The sequence below is a fragment of the Orbicella faveolata genome, unplaced genomic scaffold (genome assembly GCF_042242905.1).
Source record: "Orbicella faveolata isolate gen_17 unplaced genomic scaffold, um_ofav_v1 contig_13, whole genome shotgun sequence".
NCBI classification, from domain to species: Eukaryota; Metazoa; Cnidaria; class Anthozoa; order Scleractinia; family Merulinidae; genus Orbicella; species Orbicella faveolata.
Genome location: NW_028301540.1, coordinates 12,706,271 through 12,729,388, shown reverse-complemented (window position 1 = coordinate 12,729,388; position 23,118 = coordinate 12,706,271). Strand labels below are relative to the sequence as shown.

Sequence of the window (23,118 nt, the reverse complement as noted above, 5' to 3'; positions counted from 1 at the left end):
CTCGCGTTTTGCGTACTGAATTATTAAGCCCCTCAATTCCATCTTGATCATTTCCCATTTTAGCTGTTTATCATCCAATTCACAAAATTTTTCACTTATGGCCGAATAACTAGTCTCGATCAAGCCGACGAATTCATCATCAAGTAACAGAGAGTTGTTGAACTTCCACAGACCGGGCCCTCGTTTGTTGGATGTCAAATTAACATTTAATCTTACCGCTCTGTGATCCGGGGCAATTGAGATTCCAATATTAACATGAGAAACTAGATGAGACATTGAGTTTGCGATTAAAAAGTAGTCAATTCTCGATTTCATTTTTAGCGGTTTTGATTCATAAGTAAATAGTTTTGCATTAGGCTTTTTCTTCCTCAATATATCAATCAAATCTAATTCTTCACACATTGCAATTATATAATCACGGTATGTCGTTGGTCTCCAAGGTATTCCAACCTTCTTGTCGATGGCGCCGAGTGCGACATTCCAGTCGCCTCCAACAATAAGTCGGCTGACATTAGCATTAGAGAGTAAAAACCGATTTAAATCTTTGACAAAGGTGTTTTGCACCTGAAGGTTGTTTGGAGCGTAAATATTGCAGAGAGATATTTGAACAGAATTTATGTTTATGTTGGCCAGAATGACTCGCCCTTGAGAGTCGCTGCAAGAATATTCGATTTGAAAGCCGTTAAATTGTGGGCTTATCAAAATGCAGACGCCTTTTTTCGGGTTTGTGCCATGCGAGTACAGAATTTCTCCTCCCCATTCACTTCTCCAAACAATTTCGTCTTTAGGTTCCGAATACGTCTCTTGCAGAAAGTAAAAATGGCACTTTTGGTCTTTCAAATAAGTAAAAATAGATCTGCGTTTCTTCTTACTTTTTAAACCTCTCACATTTAACGATAGGGATTTGCATGCTGTTGGATCAAGCATAAGCGAAAGATATGACGTAGCTACGGTAAATAAACAAGTTTTCTAAAAAAAAAAAAGAAAAACAGCAAAGTAAAAAATAAATAAATAAATAAATAAATAATATAAATGTGTCCCAAGAACTAGATTAAGTCTGGTCCCTGCGGAAGCGGCTAACGAACACGAAAAGCTCCAAAAACCTCCCTTAACATTATAATTATAAAAATAAAGACACATAGCCTAGTTATCAGGTTGTGACGTTTATACTTCCCTCAACGAGTGAATAGTTTAAAGATTGTCCAATTTTTATGTGACAAATATATTTGCTGAGTTAGCTTTTATATGTGACAAATAAAAGTTGTCACATATGAAATTAAATTGCCTGTATAGACGACTCGTCGCATAAAATGTGGCAAATACATGTATGTTTGTAAGCACCAAGATTTTCAGAGGTGGCTAAGCAGCCCAGCCTTAGCTTGTTTCTGAGTATCTCTGCTGTCCAACGTCATTACTGGCACACTTTGAGCTTGACAAATATTTTCTGTGTCATCTACTTGATCAAATATACATGTATTTGTCACATAAAAATTGTCACCTAAAGTATTGTTCTCATTGGCAAATATTAATTAAGTGTCATAAATACATGCCTAGAACTGTCAACAATCTCTGACAGCTGAACTACAAAAAGGGATAGGGCATGAGTATAACTACGAGTCAATAACAATCTGAGCACAATATATGTAGATTACATGTAATAATACTTGTAAGCGTAAAAATTCAAAATTTTGCCAAAAATGGGTCAGGAGTGCAGAATTACATACTCACTAGCTTTTTCGATCTTCATCATCATTTACCCATAGCTCCCGTATGGGGAGCATACGGCATCCACAAAAGCACACCATTCAGAGCAATCTTTGGCTTGTCTAGCAATTTTCTGCCAGTCAGATCTAGATTGACGCAGGTCTTGGTTTCTTGCCTTTTGTTGCTTAATTTCCGTTTCTTTTATTTTAATATGTTGTTCACCATTTAGTAACCTTTGTTTTTGTTGGAAAGGTTTCCACCAAAATGTCAAGAAAGGATATCATTCATAACTGAAGTACATAATCATGTACATTTTTTGTCTCTGAAGGGTTGGTTTTTAAGAGGAGAAAGTTGAAATTAATAGTTAAAATATACATCTATGCCCAACCCAATTCTAACTACCCTGCTCATTTGGGCACACTTCATAAGGCATTTTCCCAATTTTTGAGAAGGTAAAATTGCCAGTCTCTTAGATCTAATTTTTTTAGGGTGGCATCTGACCTTATCATGTATTTCGTTTTCTTTTAAAACCTTGTAGGTCTAAATTACTGTCCACTAAACTGGAGAAGCCATGGGGACTACTGTTACCAGTTCAATGTTCACGGAGCCCAGTACAAGAAGTGGGTGGATGCTGAAAAAGCCTGCATGTCTTTTTATGGTTCAACTGAATTGATCAGTATAAGCAGTGCTGCAGAGAATGTGTTTGTCTTGAGGCAACTTAAAGACATGGGGGTTTCTCAAGTCTGGATTGGGTTAAATGATCGCAAGGTGGAGGGGAGATATGAATGGAATGATAAATCCACTAGCTCTTACAAAAACTGGGCAGCTCTGCAACCATCTACTGATGTTCCTGGTCTGAATTATGACTGTACGGTAATTGATGGCAGCACTCAGAATGGAACATGGACGACAATTCCCTGTTCTTGGACATGTGGGTATATCTGTAAGAGAAAAAAAGGTAAGGAATTACATGTAATTGATTCTACATTTACATAGATCTACATGTTCACGTACATGCAACGTATATGTGCATTGATGTGGGCTGTCTCAACAAACCGAAGTTGAGTGTTCAACCCAATTAATAGTTGATAGAGGTGGCAATTATATTGGTGTTAAATAATTTAAGTGTTTGAAATTTGCTTATTGTAACGTTTTGAATTTTTGATTGTATTTTACAATTTGAACAGTGAAGATTGATTGTTAGGGAGTAACAGTAGACAAGTGCAGGTAGAGTGCAAATAAATTAGCATTAACAAAAGAGGCCAGTGGACCTTTTTGCTGATGTTATATAACATCAAAAGTTCTTCATATTTTTCATATGAACATAAAATTACCTTCAATCAATAGTCGGAATAATTAATCACGCCAAATTGAGGAAATATACCAAGTTTCATAATATTCCATTGCAAACTCATGACATTATATAGGATCCCAAACTTGCCAATTTTTACTATGAAATGTGTGCCAGGGGGCAAGCGATGCCCCAGCTTGCATACATTTCTTTGTAAAAATTGGCAAAGGAATTCGTAGCAGCATAAATGTTACCAGTGACAAACCTCGCTTTGCTTCCTGCTGCAAAAGGTATTTGGCTGCAAGGAATTTTGCTTCCAAGTGGGAATCTTGTGCTTGAAGAGATTCCCAAGCAGAATCATGCCAAGATGTTGGCAACTGGGAACTTCCTTTTCTGGGAACTTCGTTTCCTGGCAAGAATCTTACCATGATCCTACTGGGAACGAAAATCCCTTGGGCTAAAATCTTGCTAGAATGCCATCAATTCCAAACAAGATCGTGGCAGGATCGTGGCAGGATCCTGCCTTTTTCACCCTCACATTGTGTAGGGATGTACATGTTAATTACATGTACATCCTTAGAAACTGTGAGGGACAGCTCCCCTTTTTTTGGTGTGCACACTTGGCACTTGGTTTGTATAAAGGAGGTAGAAGAGTTTGTATTGATCCAATTTGTCTGAACTCACATTACAGAATGGGCTATTGGACTTGAAAAAAGAGGCACATATTTAAGTTTTGTTTTCTTTTGAGTAGAGATGACAAAGAATTGTGTAGTTTGATGGGTGAACATCCTCACAGGGCTTGCCACAGTTTGGTCTAAAAGTCATTATCACTGCATTGTACGAGTATCATTCTGTAGTTTGCAGTCAGTTTTTAGTCAGCTCAGATAGTGAAGCATAAAGTGGCACTATGATCAAATTTGAACCCTTTGAAGTGTTAGGTTAATCACATACATGTAGAATTCCATGAAAGATTCAAAATCTCATTTACCATTTGCAAATATCTGAATTTGTTCCAGAAATATTTGAGGTTGAAAAATGTCTAAAATATGCAAAGGAGAGGACTGATGATGTCATACACTTAACCAAATATTACATCAAGTATATAAAATATATAAATGACTAAGAGCTATCTTGGTCAAACTGCAACAGAAACCGTTGAAACTCTTCATGCCACACACCTACGGCCATAAAAATTTCAGTTCCCATGGCAACCCACCCTTTTCCAGTTCCCTGCAACCTGATTTCAATATTTTAGTGATTTCTTAATCATGAAGTTATTCATTCATTTATTTTTCTTTTGTGTCCTTTGTTCTTGTTGTCTTTTTTCTTGTGTAGTTTTCTTTTTGTCACTTGTAGTATAATGTAAGCTACTGATGTAAACTTAATAGCCAATATTTTAGTGATTTTCAGCTTGAAAAATATTTAAATAGGCTATGAACTTGACTTGACATATTTATATGCTTGCTGGATCATGCTGATCAGGTACCATTAGCAAATATCAATAGTATGGTGGACAAAACTGTTCTGGATCGACGTTTTACGACAAGAAATTAAAACAAGCAAAGGGATGCAAATAATTTTATGATTGTCTTAAACCTTACATGTATTAAATTCCACGCATGGAAAATTATTTTTGTATAGATTACGCAAGGAAGGCTTGCATTACAGCATTTCTGAATTTGCAAACTGAATCACAAAAGTACAGAAAATTGCACAATTTCTGAGAAACAATAGTAAGTGTTATGGTTTACATCAACGTTCTAGTGTTAGACCAGTGTTCTTGTGCAAAGAAATTATTGTTATGTTTGTGTATATATATCTATACATATATATACTTCTTGAACTTGAACAGAATAAATTTATAGAGCGCTCGACTCTGAGAGGAGCAGTGTAGATAATAAACAATGGTAGCAAGACAGGATAACATAAGCTGTTGCCCTCTCATCCCCATGCAGTTTCCACGGTCTACACTAGGAATGCCTGAGACCGTGAACCCCCTTTTGGCAATCAAAACAGCTTGCATTTTATGACTTTGGCTTTCCTATGGAAGCCTGAGTAATTAATTAACTATATATTATTGCACAATATATTAGAACCTGTTTATCTAGAGCAGACATCCTAGATGTATATTTTGGTTTACAGATAGATGGGCCTATAGAGGGGCTTATAAGCTGAGAGGCTTATAAGTGCATCTTACAGTATAAGCCATTAGTTCCCAGGCTCTTCTTTAGGTGATAAATTTTGTTACAGGAACTATGGGAGGTGCTGTTCTCCATCTCCATATACACGTACTGATCTTTTGACTTTTAAGCCTTGTCTACATGAGCAATTTCTTTGTGACAATTTTTATGTGACAATTCTTATTTGCTTGTGTAGATGAGTAAAATTGGCCAATTTTTATGTGACAAATATATTTGCTGAGTTAGCTTTTATATGTGACAAATAAAAGTTGTCACATATGAAATTAAATTGCCCGTCTAGACGACTCGTCACATAAAATGTGGCAAATACATGTATGTTTGTAAGCACCAAGATTTTTAGAGGTGGCTAAGCAGCCCAGCCTTAGCTTGTTTCTGAGTATCTCTGCTGTCCAACGTCATTACTGGCACACTTTGAGCTTGACAGATATTTTCTGTGTCATCTACTTGATCAAATATACATGTATTTGTCACATAAAAATTGTCACCTAAAGTATTGTTCTCATTGGCAAATATTAATTAATTGTTATAAATACATGCCTAGAACTGTCAACAATCTCTGACAGCTGAACTACAAAAAGGGATAGGGCATGATTATAACTGCGAGTCAATAACAATCTGAGCACAATATATGTAGATTACATGTAATAATACTTGTAAGCGTAAAAATTCAAAATTTTGCCAAAAATGGGTCAGGAGTGCAGAATTACATACTCACTAGCTTTTTCGATCTTCATCATCATTTACCCATAGCTCCTGTATGGGGAGCAAAGGGCATCCACAAAAGCACACCATTCAGAGCAATCTTTGGCTTGTCTAGCAATTTTCTGCCAGTCAGATCTAGATTGACGCAGTTCTTGGTCCACTGATGGTTTCCAGGCCAGTTTAGGGCGGCCCCGTTTCCTCCTGCCCTGCGGGTTCCAAAATAGTGCTTGCCTTGTCACATAGTCCTGGGTTTTCTCGAGCGTATGCCCAATCCACCTCCACTTTCTTCTGCATATTTGGGTAGCCATCCTCTCCTGGTTGGTAATCTCCCACGGGTCTTCATTGCCGATTACCAAAGGCCATCTGATTCGTAGGATGAAGTGAAGGCATCTGTTGACAAATACCTGAACCCTGCCCGTTATTTGCTTGCTCACCCTCCAGGTCTCAGCACCATAGAGTAAAACTGCTTTGATGAACATTACTATTGAAAATTCTTGACTGTTCCGATGCAAGATGCAAAAAGAGGCACACCTGTTAAATAAAAGCTTCTACATAAACTATCATTGATAATTATAATTGTTTTTTCCCTTTGTTCAGTCATGTACAAATAAGGAATAATCTTTCGGGCAGAGTTTTTCACTGTTTTTTTTTTTTTTTTGTATCCAGCATGCAGAGATCATATATTACCTTAGTTATAAGTCAGAGTGATGTTGTGATGTCATGATGTCATTCCATGTGTACTTTTTGAAAACGTTTTACACTAATAATTGAATCCAAGAAAACTCATTATTAGTTATCCGAACGTTTCTGGTTCGCTGTACTTGTCAGAAAGATATTGAATTTTAGATGTTAATTTTTCGGTCTTTTTTTTTTTTCTGTAGTTCCAATTGCCTGCCCTGCGGGTTGGGTTTTCTATGGCTCATCCTGTTACAAGTTTAGTTCTCTTAGAAAGAAATGGATTGATGCTAAGAAGGATTGCCGAGCTTCTGGAGGGTATTTGTTGAAAATTGATGATGCTGATGAGCAACAGTTTATAACTTATAGACCGAGCAATGGTCTTAGGGTGAGTCATTTTTGTTGTTTTTTTTTTCTCTAGATTTGTATCTTTACGGTAATCATGTGATTGCCTTGAATTAAATGTGATTATCTAACGATTTTCACTACAAGTGATCTTTGAAAATTCCCTCAAAATTGCATGTTAGGTGTACATCTAATGTGAACAAATTGCAAGGTATTACTGAAGTGTAAATCATTCAATCGTACGATTACTCAATTTATTATTGACATGACTTAGAAAATTTAGAGTGGTTTTTAATTGAGTGTCGCAAAACCAAAACCAACCCAATTACTTACTTGTCAATTAGACTACTCAGCCAATCTCAAACCGAAATAAAACCAAAACCAAAACCAAAGTAATTGTCTAATTACTTTCGACACACAATTGAAAACCGCTCTATGACTCAAGTAACTTACTTGTATTAATTTGCATTGCATGTACCAGACATATTGGATTGGATTAAGTGATTCTGCAGCAGAGGGGAGCTACAGATGGGAGAGTGACAATTCACTAGTTAATTACACTCACTGGAAAACAGACGAACCCAATGATGCTGCTGGGGCGGAAGACTGTGTAACAGTGTTGGGAGGTGCTGGCTATTGGAATGACTATTTTTGTGACTTGGAAAAGTATTTCATCTGTGAGAAACCTGGTGGTATGTTTCATTGTTTTTCTTCTATGGTTTTGGAAGTAGAAAAGAGCTCAACACATCTTCCTTTTGAATTTTTGCAAAAGGGGACATTCAATGATCTATGTGCCCATAGATTCTGGCTCTTTTTGCAACAGATTGCGGCCAAATGTCAACGTCCATCATTTGAAGATGAAACTTAGGTATCTCAGTTTCTCTTTCACCTTGAGGTGACAAACTTTGCTATGGGGCATGCACCAAAATCTAAAATGGAGCATGCAGGCAAACTTTAGGCCTTCTGTTTTTTTTCCTTACCTTTTGTTGCTTAATTTCCGTTTCTTTTATTTTAATATGTTGTTCACCATTTAGTAACCTTTGTTTTTGTTGGAAAGGTTTCCACCAAAATGTCAAGAAAGGATATCATTCATAACTGAAGTACATAATCATGTACATTTTTTGTCTCTGGAGGGTTGGTTTTTAAGAGGAGAAAGTTGAAATTAATAGTTAAAATATACATCTATGCCCAACCCGATTCTATCTACCTTGTTCATTTGGGCACACTTCATAAGGCATTTTCCCAATTTTTGGGAAGGTAAAATTGCCAATCTCGTAGATCTAATTTTTTTAGGCTGGCATCTGACCTTATCATGTATTTCGTTTTCTTTAAAAACCTTATAGGTCGAAACCTCCATATATGTATATATGTGTATGTGTGTGTGTGTGTGTGTGTGTGTGTGTGTGTGTGTGTGTGTGCGTGCGTGTGTGTGGGTGGGTGTGGGTGCGTGGGTGCGTGCGTGCGTGTGTGTGTGAAAGGAAATTCCACAACATTTAACTTACTATCAGTACCAGTGGGTGCAGTGTCCAGGTACAGTTGTGTATAACAGCATATTGTAACTTGCATGTAGGTACAACTGTAGATACTTGAGTAACTTCAGAATACTTACATTAGCATAAGAGAAATTTCTCTGCTGAAGATGGCACATTACATTTTAGCTTACTAGCATTCACATCAGAGGGCAACTTAACCTTACAAGAGCATGCATCAGAAGGAATCATACTTAAGGTGCATATACATGTAAGCCAATAACAAATGTCGCATGCTCTTCCTCAGTTATTGAGAACAGATAATAACAGATAATAAAGCTCTTTATACACGGCAGGTAAACATCACCAAAGTGATTACACAAGCAAAGCAACTTCTCCTTGATAATGACACATTCACAACCAAAGGCAAAACGAAATGTATCTTGACGTTACTTTACTCGTTCAATTTATGCAAAACCTGCTTACCTGTTGTTGTTGTTGCCTGTAATTGCTATCTTCAGCTTCTGGGTAACGGAAACCTTTGCCTTGAAACCGTGCACGGTGGCGAAGCGAAGGTAGAGTGGATTTTGGCCCGCTAAAACAGAGCTCGAGTTCGATGCAAGTTCCAACGAACTGCCAAACTTGGCGGGAGAACCGAGAGAACCTGGTACCTAACGTGAAGACCGCTGATTCCTGCTTGTTGGAGATCGGGCACTCACAAGGCTGCTATATTTAACCCTCTAAATCGATGATATTTCGTTCATTCTCAACGGTTCAGGGGCACAATTGTGACCTCGAACTTTCGTGATATGAGAAATTTAATGTCTGTTGTTTTCGGATTGTTAAAAATGTCATTTTGGGTACCGAAAAAAGTCAGCTATCATTTTCGGAAAGGCGATAAGACCTAACGTTTTCGGGAAATGGACAAAAAAAGCCCCAATAAGTTCGAGAAAACTCAAGTTCCTCTAGAATAACCGAACAGATAAATTTTTTTTAGCGCAACCTAAAATTAACCTGCAGAGCTTTGAAAGTACTCCAGATAGCCTAAAACAGCGTTCAAAAGCATTCGAGAGAAAACGGTCGTTGGGTGTCCCTGAAGGTTCCCTGCCTAACCTAACTCCGCGTCAGTTCAAACTCGGTCACCAGGGCTCTTTCCGTCTTGAACTCACACAACACGTGACGCTTTCATGGACCTTCATGAATAAATACGCTCGTGTCCGAGAATTAATTTTTCTCTTTTCTAGAGACGCAAGCTTGGGACGCCTGCATGTGCAGTAACAATTCTAGTTTTGTCGTTGTGGGTGGGCGGAAAGTTCACAAGAAGACAGCTTAGTGCGGTGTCGATCAATGCTGCGATTTAGTTTGGTGCATACCTTCTAACCCAACATCAATTTAAAGCACACTATTGCACACACTTAGACTTTAGAGAAGTTCAAATGCTTCAACGTAAAAGGCACCTTAATGGAGGCTTCACGGTAGGTTTACGGAGCTTTGCGGCGGTGTTACACTTTATCTTTACGCGCCTTCAAAAGGTCCCATTTATATGTTCTCGGTTACCTGAGACAACCCTTCCTCTACCCCCCCCCCCCTCCCCTCCCCCCAAGTTTACCCTGGGCGAGGTAACTTTTCACTTATTTCTTTGCAAAATCCAATCAACCGTTTACAAGAGGATCGGGAACCTGTCGGTAACTTTGAATTTACATCATTTGAACAGTCTTCCTTCTTTAAAGGTCTTCATAGCCAAGGTTAAAGCAACTTGCCAGATTGAACAGAAAATTGCAGCTAACAGCAATAAATTAGTAACGCATCAAAATAAATGGCACAAATTTCTACCTTGCTTCAGCTAATTTAGTTTATGTTTTGTGATGGTGTATATAGAGATCTATTTACATTGCAATAGGCTTTTGTATCTCCCTTTTTCTCTCTTTCTTTCTTTCTTTCTTTTTTCTTTCTTTTTCCTTTTTTTTTCTTTTTACTTTTTTTTGTGTGTGTGTATCCCTTTTTAATGTAAAATTGTAAAACTAGCATTATAGTGTCTCTTCGCTTGTCCATTGCACAACTTATAAATAGAAACAATAAAATACAAAAAAAAAAAAAAGACTACGTTGTCAAGACTGCTGCTGATGCAGTTAACCATCAGACGTGTATCTGCTTCCTCGTGGGTTGCCTTTAGAGCAGACAGGTCGATTGCTCTTTCTGATGATTGCACTTCCCTTTCATCTACAAATCCTCCAGCAGCTAGAACAGCTTTGTCTGGGGGTGTGTTCACAATGATGTGTTCCAGTAGGAACCTGGCTAGATCTGACTTGTTATCTGGCAATGCAAGGAAGTTTGGCCAACTGTGAGGGAGAGGGACACTGCCATCTTCAATAGCAGGATAGGGCGAGTGAACTTTGTGCGTCTTTCTCTCGTTCCTGACTTGATGGAATCTCCTTGATACTGCTCAAATATGACGTGGATTTGTTGATAGCGCGATCCAGCTTGAAGAACTGCTGCTTGAAAGCTCTCTGCAAAGTCCCCAAACGTTTGAGCACTCCCAATTGCAGAAACTAATGCCAGGCCATCTATCAATAGACCTGAGCTGCCTTGAAGCTCTATTTCACTTGGGCAATTTATTCCACTTGTAATTAAGTCTGCTAAGAAAGATTTCTGCCCAGCTCAGAGATTGTCATTGATCTCTGCTAACGCGGCTGGTACAGGCATCAACTCATATTTTAGCAATGATAAGGCTGCATAAGCAATGATAAGGCGTTGAAGGACATTTCCGGTCGGCTCTTAAAATATTGGTTTTGTTCTTCTCTTTGCTGCTCTTTACAACTTGATACAAGTTATCAATAGTTGGAGCGTTATTCTTGTGCATCGTGTCCCAGAATCTCACTTCTGATGATCTATCTTGCTGCTGTTGAGAGACGCTTGGCAACCTTTGCTCCGCGAATTCTTTCATTTGTTGCCGACCAAGCTCTTTGGCATTTAACAGCGAGACTTGAATTTCATCAGTGACAAGATCTTTAGTGGAAATGTTATAAAGACAGGTTGGATGTTCTGGTGGTGAAAATACCTTGAAGTGCTTGAGAATGGTAAGCAATGAACATTCATCCTTCTTGTCACGATCTTTCCTTCCAGAAGTAGATTCATTGTGAACTCAATGCTCATGACGTCTTGGTTATGCCCCAAGATTCCTCTACCTCTTTTCCCTATCCCATTCAGCCATTCATGGCTGTAATCGGGACTGACCTGGTTGAACTTGTTTTCATTCCATTTGACAACGAAGTTCCCCTTTTTGAACTCTTCTAAGACTTCCTTTAGCAACTGCTCCATCTCTGCAATGTACACTGATTCCCATCGTGCATAATTCAGATGGTCATATCTGAAAAAATATGGCAACATGTGGCGGAAACTGTGCAAGTACAGGTCCCATATCCCCTCTCCCTGAGCCCGAGTGAACATGAGGAGAACAGATACCATTTCCATGTAGTTCCACCAACATTTGAAGTTGATATTTTCCTCGGATCTTTGTGCGACGAATTCGTCGAGCATATTTTTCACTCATGGTGTCTTGAGGGATGTTATCAGTGCTGCAGCATTTTCGGGAGAGCAAGCAAGAGCAGATACTTCTTGGAAAAGATCTGGGTACAATTTCTGGCAGAATTCTAACAGAAAAGGCATCAGCAGCTGCCACAATGACTGCAGAGTAATCTTGTGGACACGCATAGCTCTCTTGTAGGCTTTTCCGTTCATGACATGTTCGGTTGCATTTGGCCCAAGCAGTCCACTCTCGACCCATTCTTCGACCAAGCCTGATCCTTTCATATGGTTTCCAAACGTAAAACAATACAAGTATCGTCATTTCTTCCAAGTAAATCAAGCAGACGATCGATAACCTCTCTGTTTGCTACGTCCCTGTAGTTTCTTCGTTTAGTCGTCGCTTCGTAAACAAAATTTTTGCTGTAACTTGTAGCTTCTTTTACATCGTCCTTTGGCTCATTACGCTTCTGACAAAAGATGCACAGCTTCAAGTCAACTTAGAAGCTCTCTTTAGGGTCACAACTGGATCCATTCCAACATTTCACAGCTTTAGAACAGTTTTCTACTTGCCAGAAATCGAGCGATGGCATACTAAACAACGAAGCTGAGTAACCAGGCTTACCTACCACTGGACTGGACTCAGACAGTGAGAGCGAAATTAGGGAAGCACGACCGTGAACGCGTTTCTGTTTTCACATTCAAATGCGTAGCCATCAACTTCATTGAAAAAAAGCCCCATTGAACTCAAAATACCAGTGCATATGAAACACTTTTCTGTTTTAATTCGGCCAGTTGAAAAGAACGTGTTTCTCTGTTTGAGAGAATATTATGAAAACATAAATGACGTCATACATTAGCCCACGAGACAGGCAAGTCTTACACTCCTCAAAATACGAAGTATGTAACATATTGTAACTGAACTGGCTCTAGAAAATCCAAATTTGTGACATTTAACTCAGTGGTTTCCCATTTTCTACACATTTATCATTGCGATGACGTCATTTTAAATGCCAATTTTCTGACGTCATTTTCAGACTGAAGATCACAAAATGAACTTTGGTAACAAGCATTTTCGTTTTCAGCACGTCAGATTACTTCAGAAAACTCTTGTTGCCAGCTTTTACTAAGAAATGCTTCTTGATTTTTGTGAGAAGGACTTTATCCAAATACCGACTAGTCTATGAATACCAGATTGCTTGTCAGTTACTGTCATGTCATGAAGTGTTATGGCCAATGAATATGAGACTGCTAATCGGTCACTGTCACGATATGAAGTGTTATGGTCAATGAAGGTTTTCTTATTTTATCATTTATTGTCACGACATGAAGCGTTATGGTCAGTAAATATAACATTGTTATCAATTACTGTCACAACATGAAGTGTTATGGTCAATGAATATGACAATGTTTATCTCTTACTGTCACAACATGAAGTGTTGTGGTCAATGAGAAATGTGATTTGAGAATCATGACTTTTGAAAATGTTATGGCCAATGAGAAATGTGATTTATTTGTTATTGTGAAGTTATGGCGTGACTCCCTTACGTTGTTAGATTGAAGATCACGAATTTATGGAATATTATGGCTCCGCCGTTTCTGAATACACCCACGAGACCGGTCACTATCCTATCTGAAATGAGGCCAAGTTTATCGATCGATATCTTCACTGGTACACACGTAAGGTCAAGGAAGCTATTCACATAAGACTTCACCCTAATAACATCAACAGGGATAATGGAATTGAAATTCCTGAAGCATGGATGCCCACGATCAAGAAACACAACAACAGGAGAACGGTACAACAGCGGACCACTGAGGGAACAGCTACTCGCCGGAACAATGGAACAATAGGAGCATCGAAATGCACCAATCACAGCCGACCTTTGTGATGTAAATGATACCGTGCAATCAGTCGACCTTATCGCCTGAAGAAGACTAGCAGTAAGTAGTCGAAACGTCGCGATCTACATCTCAAGTGACTACATCGTGAGACAAACGATAATACACGGCACTTTATTATTGCATCTACCACGATGAATAACAACAACCTTTTTCTCGACATTATGGCTATTGAGACTAGTCATTTGCTTATATTTGTGAAGTCATGATGGTGACTCTTTCCGCCCGTAGTTCGGTTTCTTAAGTGAATATCAGTTTAAAACATGTTGGTTAGGCAAACATGTAGTTTGCTATTTGTTGTCGCGACCTGACCTTTAAACAAGTCATTCTATTATGACTGTAGAAATGCTATGGACACTAAGACACAATTTTTTACCTGTTGAATGATGATTGTGATTGTTAAATGTCATAACGAGAGCTTTTTGATGAGATGATAAATTGAGAATTATGAGAAGAATTGTTAAAACCAGTGACACGCGTCTCTGCCCTGCCATCATGCGATGTTGCTGAAGGGACTTGTTCGTAAAATTCATTTAGTGTTGATTATGGCGGGATTTGTTTCCGATTAAAACCGGATTGGAAACGAAAACTGTAAATCTGAGATGATGCTTTTAATTACTGCTTGCCTTGTTATGTGAACATATTATTGCCAGTAAGGTTTCATATTAGTAATTCAATTATTCCCCCTGTTTGGGACAAATCTTATGGTACTATACGGATACCTGCGCTCACGTGTTACCTTTCACTGCTTCCCATTCCCCTAGGTTTAGGGGTTGCTCGGAGTGACAGTTGTGAAAAAGAGTATCTAAAAAGACTCCCCCGGCTATGCTGGGTCATGATTGTCACCCCTAACTGACCTCATGAATTCCCCGTCGTTATTTTTTCTTTTCTGTTCCTCGGTTTTCTACATATTTGTGGTTTTATTCTTTTGTTAGCCGAGTTGGAATTTAAGAACTTCTCAAGGTTTTCACGTAGACCTATTTGTTGTAAACAATACTCTAATGTTTCTCAGTTGGGTCAATTAGGAGGGGAATCTGGTTGGGATCAGCTCAGGGGTAACGGTCACGAACCTCAGCAAGTCTTTGTTTGAAAGACAAGGGTATTTCTCCAATCACCATCAATTTTGACAACTGATAGTGCCACTCACGTAACGAAATGTCATCCTCGTTTTATGTAAAACTGTTTATACGTTTAATTCCATGCGTAGTGCCAACCAACATTCACGATCGTTTGTACAATAAAGATTTTGCACGTGACGTCATCAAACTCTGAAATCCAATACTAAAGACCCATTAAAATTTTTATCTTCTCGTTGGAAGTCTACACTTGATCTTTCTGGCTTTCTGTTGTGGTAATGACCAAGTCGACGCCGTTTTGTTGTGCGTCTGTCCTCTTATTGATGATATACAGCTGCTTTATGGAAGGGTTGTACTATAAAAGCGAAAAAGCGTGCGTGAAAAAGTCGAAAGCTACTATGGGTCATGGTGGTTTATTGTTGATTGAAGCTCAAAGGTGTTTCAGCGTGATAGAAGGAACCAGTACAAATACGTATATTCATTGTTTCTCTTTCCTTCTTGTTGAAACACTGTGAACCGCAACCAAGCAGCGATAAACTATTGAATAAGAATTAACAGTTTTGTTATTTCTAGCAATGACGAAAACTAAAGTAAATAAGTAGCTGGAAATAGGCAATGAAAAGCGCTTCAGCGTGTTGTAATTTGTTTTGCATTTTTATTGAATTATGATCTCTAGCTATTTTATATTCATTAAACACCTGGATCTCATTCTGATACTGAGATACGCGTGAAATCATTTGCATATTTGGATGATGTCGCAAAGGCACATTGCACGAAATCCATTCTGTGTTCCCACACCAATTTATAAACGAATGAATACGGTAGCTGAAAACAAAATTACAACTGATACAGGAATAACATGCAGCGAACTAACTTGAACAGACTAGACACTTAAGAGCGTTTACTCGCGCCATGTATTGTTTTACATGTGTTGTTCTAAGTGAAACCGCTGCATTCAAATGAAGTATTTATCATGTCTACTACTAAGTACGTTTAATTCCATGCGTAGTGCCAACCAACATTCACGATCGTTTGTACAATAAAGATTTTGCACGTGACGCCATCAAACTATGAAATCCAATACTAAAGACCCATTAAAATTTTTATCTTCATCTGGCATAAGAGTTGCTGAAATTATATCTGTTTACCAAATTTCAATCGAAAAGTGCCCTTCGTTTGGAAACCAGCGCATTTTGAATTTCAGAGTTTTGGCGGTGCATGACATAAATCTACGAACGCATTTGTCGAAAAAAAAAGTAAATATAATATATATTATCTCGTGATTTTTAGCTATTTGAGAAGTTAAAGTAGTAAGAAAAGTGTTTACATAAATGCTTGTTTGTACGGTACAAAAAAGGTAGCCTTCATAACCAGATGTTAATGCTGTTTTAAGACCGCCATATTGGTGTATTACGAAGGGACACCTGAATTTGCGTGACGCTCCAGGGTGAGCTCTATAAATCTGTGCGAAACATTTCGACGAACATCTCAACGCATTCACCTAAAACTTAGAGAGGTATCTTCATTGTTAATCTTCTATAACACCGCAATTTCTTGACCTAATCCACTGAATGTTTTTCGATTTAATTTTTAACGAGTGGTTGCTTAGCTAGAGGGAGTTATAGGGGTGATAAGACTTATGCAAATGAGCGGTATATCGATAATCCCTAAAATTCTGGGATCGATTTATTGTCAGCGGGTAATTAACCAGTTGTAGTGTACCTAGGAGTGACCAGATTATGCAGATGCACATAACTTTCTTTGTAGGCTGAGAGTCTGTACAATCTATATCCTTTATATTACGAGAAAATAGAAGCATCAGCAAAACTCAAGAAATGAAAAAGCCAATTCACGGAAAAGTTGGAATGAAGTTTGTGGTGATCTAAAGTTGCATACATAACGGCATTTACCACACCTCCCCCCTCCCCCTACCAACGACAGGAGCGATCGATTTCGTTGCTGCTAGCAATCCCGAAGTTTATGCCCTATTTGAAATATTTGTTTATTTATTTAAAGTGTTCCCAATTAGCACAACAGTGCTAAATACATCTGACACTCAAATAAAATTAAAGTTATTTAGTTACTATAGATGACGACCCTCTAAAACCCCTCAAAAAGTAGTGCTTTAAGCACAACTTTAATGGTTGTGAAAAACCAAGAATATAACAAATAGTTTTAGATCGAAATCTTAATACAGTGCAAAGGTGCAGTAGTCTCATTAATATGAATTTTCATATTCAGTCAAAGGTTATTACTCAATGACGCATCCATATCTTATCACTTAGGTTCCCTGGAAATAAAATGGAGCACGAGTTCACCGAATAAAATATTTGAAGGCAAACCAATGAAGCTGGGATGCCATTTCTCGGGATGGCCTCTCCCTCACGAGGTCCATTGGTACAAGGATGGAGAACTAATCACAAACGGAACAGAAGGTATTTATCAGTCAGAAGAGAATGGAGGGAAAACTCTCCGGAGCACACTTCATCTTCCGCCGGGACGTGAGGAGCTGGAAGGATTCTACAAGTGCAGCGCAAGAAACAGTATTTCAAACAACGCGTCTTGTAAGATACAGATGATATATCAATGTAAGTTATCACACCGCCATTAGGCCCAACTCTGGCTTTATTAAACCGACCAAGTGTCAAAACTTATTTTAAGACACTTGGTCACTTATGTTACGTCTCATGTTGTTCGAATTAAATTTCATTATTTCTCATTGATATACGCGTCGCTTCTGAAGATGTATGAACGCCAAGTAACATGTTTATTAACGCTGTTTGTTTTTTTTTTTATTATTATTATCACTTTTCAAATTGAGATGCCCAAAGAAGCAGAATGTTTATCAAGCTTTTGTTTATTCTATCTAACTTAGACAGGTAGTTTCCTGCAAGGGCCATTTTGAAGGGCAAAATATCAATCATGACCTGTAGGGCGATAACGCACCATGAAAGTTACATTTTAAGGGAGCGTTTTGATGTTGCAGGAACTTTTTCTGCGTGGTAACATTCACTATGAAGTAACGAAGACCTCAATAATGATTGAGATTGTTTAATACAGGTAACTCAGGAAAAATTCCAACCGTTACCTCATCGGAGATTGCTGCAAACATATCTTCTAACGTCAGCCTGTCATGCTGGATTGACTATGACTGTGATGACTATTATCCACCAGAATTGCTTTGGAAGTTTAACAACGAACCGGAACCCTTGCCTGAAAGCGGTAAAAAGTATAAAGTGGAACTAAAAGATACACACACCAAATGCCAGAAAGAACTGCTCCTGTCTATTTTTAACGTGACAGAAAATGATCAGGGGATATACAGTTGCCACCGGCTCTGCGAAAGTGTCAATTTGAAAGCTGTCATTGATTTGAAAGTATTCGCACCAATAGGTTAGACATTATTTAGGGTCAAATACGACATAACTTCTCTAATTGTTTGCTTTGTCCTAAATGTATGGATCATGGTAAAGATAGTCATATACAAATTAACCCGTAAGAACTGAAACTCGATCGCTGTCCAGGTGGTTCGTTACGTAGACTGCTGTCAATCCTTTGGTTGATTGGCTTTCTTGGTAGCTGTAGGTTATTTTCTGGCTGCATCTACCTGTATCACAGCTGGCTGTCTCGTCAATTACTGGCTAGATCAGTTACCTTCTTTCTTGCTTCCTTTCTTGTTAGTTTGCAGGCGTGCTAGCTTGTAAGGTTACTTGCTTCCTTGCTTCCTTGCTTCCTCGCTTCCTCGCTTCCTCGCTTCCTCGCTTCCTCGCTTCCTCGCTTCCTCGCTTCCTCGCCTCCTCGCCTCCTCGCCTCCTCGCCCCCTCGCCTCCTCGCCTCTTCGCTCCCTCGCTCCCTCGCTCCCTCGCTTCCTCGCTTCCTCGCTTCCTCGCTTCCTCGCTTCTCGTACAGCGAGACCACGCTCCTTAACTTTGCAAGAGTGAGTCTCTCAGTTTCACCTTGATTTTCAGGGACGGACCCAAGCACAATTTTCAGCCAGTCAAATTCAGTTTTGGTTTCTCCTACTTATTCAGGTATGTGCAAGTAGTAACGAAATGTCCGTCAACAGTTGTTTGTTCAAACTTCTTCGTTAAAAACTTTTCAGTTAAAATGCATTAGTTCTAAGCTTGAGTGGAAAAGTCGTACTTTTAGACATTCGTAACTAAATATGATCGTTTAGAATTCACAGTTTGGCATCTAGCTTTGCCTTGAGTACGTACAGTGGTAACCTGTAGATGCTGCAGGTTGGACTGGTTTATTTCAAGAGAAGAACACATCTTGGTTGGAAGCAGCTGCCTCATGGAGATGGGGAGCTTATTATCATGTTGAGCAAAGCATTTATGAGGGAGACTACAGAACCTAAACATGTATCCTCTGTGAGAACTTCTGAGGGTTTTGCTTATAATAAGAGTCTGTAGCTGGATAATGAGGGAGTTACTGTAGCAGGGGGAGGGGGGAGGGGGTGTTGGTGGAAGAGCTACATGACAATTAACTTATGACTGCACAGTGATACAGTGTATAATTCTTTTCTTCTTTCTACACTCTACATGTATTTTTTTGTTGTTAGGAGCTCCTATGCCTACCCTTGTTACTGTGATTCCGCCAGTCACATCTGGTGAGTCAATAATTTTGTGTACTTAATCGTATGTATTTATTAATGTGTAGAGTGGCCTATGGGTAAGTCTTTTTGAAGTATTGTTCTCATTGGCAAATATTAAGTAATTGTTATAAATACATGCCTAGAACTGTCAACAATCTCTGACAGCTGAACTACAAATAGGGATAGGGCATGATTATAACTGCGAGTCAATAAAAATCTGAGCACAATATATGTAGATTACATGTAATAATACTTGTAAGCGTAAAAATTCAAAATTTGGCAAAAATGGGTCAGGAGTGCAGAATTACATACTCACTAGCTTTTTCGATCTTCATCATCATTTACCCATAGCTCCTGTATGGGGAGCAAAGGGCATCCACAAAAGCACACCATTCAGAGCAATCTTTGGCTTGTCTAGCAATTTTCTGCCAGTCAGATCTAGATTGACGCAGTTCTTGGTCCACTGATGGTTTCCAGGCCAGTTTAGGGCGGTCCCGTTTCCTCCTGCCCTGCGGGTTCCAAAATAGTGCTTGCCTTGTCACATAGTCCTGGGTTTTCTCGAGCGTATGCCCAATCCACCTCCACTTTCTTCTGCATATTTGGGTAGCCATCCTTTGCTGGTTGGTAATCTCCCACAGGTCTTCATTGCCAATTACCAAAGGCCATCTGATTCGTAGGATGAAGTGAAGGCATCTGTTGACAAATACCTGAACCCTGCCCGTTATTTGCTTGCTCACCCTCCAGGTCTCAGCACCATAGAGTAAAACTGCTTTGATGAACATTACTATTGAAAATTCTTGACTGTTCCGATGCAAGATGCAAAAAGAGGCACACCTGTTAAATAAAAGCTTCTACATAAACTATCACTGATAATTGACGGGGTGAGTGCAAAACCATGCTAAGTGACGATTTGGGTGAAAACAAAATTTTCGCGAAAGGGCTTGAATTTTTGCATGTGGTCTTCAATGTAATAGAAAAACGTGGTCCTGTATTTTTGTCGCTGGTTTTTGCTTCGTTTATAAAGACAGGACTTGTTGAATCATTGGCCACTCGATTGTGTCAAAGGCTTTGCGAAAGTCGAGCTGGAGAAGAATGCCTGGTATATTTTCCAGTTCCGTCTGTTCTAAGAGGTCACATAGTAGACGTATATTGTGACCAATAAATCTGTCTTTCATAAAGCCTGTTTGGTCAGTATGTATTAGCTGCGGAAGTACCTTTTTAATTCGTGTAGCTATTGCTTTGGATGCAATCTTGTAGTCAACATTTAAGAAGGTTATTGGCCGCCAATTGGTGAGCCTCAACGTGTCAGAATCTGCCTTTGGAATAAGGGTGACAACCCCCCTTCTCTGTGAAATTGACAGCTCCCCTCTCGAATATGCCTTGTCTAGACTTTCAACTAGATCGCTAGCTAGAAGCTCAAAGAACTTTGTATAGAATTCTACTGTAAAGCCGTCTTCACCTGGTGACTTCCCGAAATTGAAGGTTTTTAAAATCTGACGGCATTCTTCGATGGTTAATTCTCCTTCTAAATTTTCTTTGTCATCATCACTCAGCCGGGGAAGTTGCACGGAGTGAACGAACTCTGCGAAGAGTTCATGTGAACCAGCATATTCTGAGTGGTATAAATTCTGGTAAAAAGTTTCAATTTCTTGTAATAATTGCTTGTGACCTGTTATTTTAACCCCCTCGCTAGTTTCCAGCTCAGTAATAGTCTTCTGATTAAGATTTTTTGCCTCCATATTGAAAAAATACCTTGCTGGTTTCTCTCCCTGTTCGGTCCATCGAAGCTTAGAGCGAAACATTGCGCCTTCACCCCTCTTTTCGTAGAGATACTGTAATTCTTTTTTTAACTGTTCCTGTAGTGTTAATTTAGTTTCTAAGTTACCGTCACTTTCATTACTGTTGTTGATAAACGCTTCCGTTTCAGCAAGCCGTTGCTCTAACCTTTCTAGGTAATCTCTAGACTTTCGGGCCTCGCGTTTTGCGTACTGAATTATTAAGCCCCTCAATTCCATCTTGATCATTTCCCATTTTAGCTGTTTATCATCCAATTCACAAAAGTTTTCACTTATGGCCGAATAACTAGTCTCGATCAAGCTGACGAATTCATCATCAAGTAACAGAGTTGTTGAACTTCCACAGACCGGCCCTCGTTTGTTGGATGTCAAATTAACATTTAATCTTACCGCTCTGTGATCCGGGGCAATTGAGATTCCAATATTAACATGAGAAACTAGATGAGACATTGAGTTTGCGATTAAAAAGTAGTCAATTCTCGATTTCATTTTTAGCGGTTTTGATTCATAAGTAAATAGTTTTGCATTAGGCTTTTTCTTCCTCAATATATCAATCAAATCTAATTCTTCACACATTGCAATTATATAATCACGGTATGTCGTTGGTCTCCAAGGTATTCCACCCTTCTTGTCGATGGCGCCGAGTGCGACATTCCAGTCGCCTCCAACAATAAGTCGGCTGACATTAGCATTAGAGAGTAAAAACTGATTTAAATCTTTGACAAAGGTGTTTTGCACCTGAAGGTTGTTTGGAGCGTAAATATTGCAGAGATATTTGAACAGAATTTATGTTTATGTTGGCCAGAATGACTCGCCCTTGAGAGTCGCTGCAAGAATATTCGATTTGGAAGCCGTTAAATTGTGGGCTTATCAAAATGCAGACGCCTTTTTTTCGGGTTTGTGCCATGCGAGTACAGAATTTCTCCTCCCCATTCACTTCTCCAAACAATTTCGTCTTTAGGTTCCGAATACGTCTCTTGCAGAAAGTAAAAATGGCAGTTTTGGTCTTTCAAATAAGTAAAAATAGATCTGCGTTTCTTCTTACTTTTTAAACCTCTCACATTTAACGATAGGAATTTGCATGCTGTTGGATCGAGCATAAGTGAAAGATATAACGTAGCTACGGTAAATAAACAAGTTTTCTTAAAAAAAAAAGAAAAACAGCAAAGTAAAAAAATAAATAAATAAATAATATAAATGTGTCCCAAAAACTAGATTAAGTCTGGTCCCTGCGGAAACGGCTAACGAACACGAAAAGCTCCAAAAACCTCCCTTAACATAATAATTATAAAAATAAAGACACATAGCCTAGTTATCAGGTTGTGACATTTATACTTCCCTCAACGAGTGAATAGTTTAAAGATTGTCCAAGTCTTCGTCGCAGGATATTCTAATTGGCGAGCCTTCCGGAAACGTCTTGACAAAAACCTTGTTTCTTGGCCGGCGTAGGCATGGTGTCTTCAACCATAAGACTTTAAATAAAAATAGTTACCGAGGTTTCGGGAGGTTAGTGCGCTCCGGATTAAAACACACGTCCGTCCCTCATGACGCCCGACCCAGACTCTCAACTAGTAACTTTAATACTTGATAATTGCTTACATATCGTGATGTATTCTCCCTAGCTTGCCCGGCCAGTGTATATGTGGTATAATAGTCGTCTAATTCCGAAGCTTTATCCTCTATTTTTATGAATAATCTGTTTCTCTCCATGGTTTATGTGTTTTTTTAGGGCTGACGTTCAGCAAAATCCCCTTAGTTTCAACCGTCGGATCAGTGTCTTTCATCGTTGTAGTAGCACTGGCTGCTATATTTTTCAAGAAATACAGTAAGTCAAACAA

The 23,118-nt window shown here is 38.9% G+C and overlaps 1 protein-coding gene across 1 annotated transcript in view; it reads left to right on the top strand.

Annotated features, from left to right (window-relative positions):
- Nucleotides 1-23,118, top strand: part of LOC110055207 (macrophage mannose receptor 1-like) — a 61,126-nt gene that overhangs the window by 36,231 nt on the left and 1,777 nt on the right. Inside the window, exons 8-15 of the mRNA XM_089285772.1 lie at nt 2,243-2,662; nt 6,780-6,961; nt 7,400-7,610; nt 17,173-17,475; nt 17,948-18,280; nt 18,856-18,918; nt 19,452-19,499; nt 23,010-23,105. Of these exons, the coding sequence (XP_089141898.1) occupies nt 2,243-2,662; nt 6,780-6,961; nt 7,400-7,610; nt 17,173-17,475; nt 17,948-18,280; nt 18,856-18,918; nt 19,452-19,499; nt 23,010-23,105 (1,656 nt within the window). The remainder of the gene's footprint in view (nt 1-2,242; nt 2,663-6,779; nt 6,962-7,399; nt 7,611-17,172; nt 17,476-17,947; nt 18,281-18,855; nt 18,919-19,451; nt 19,500-23,009; nt 23,106-23,118) is intronic.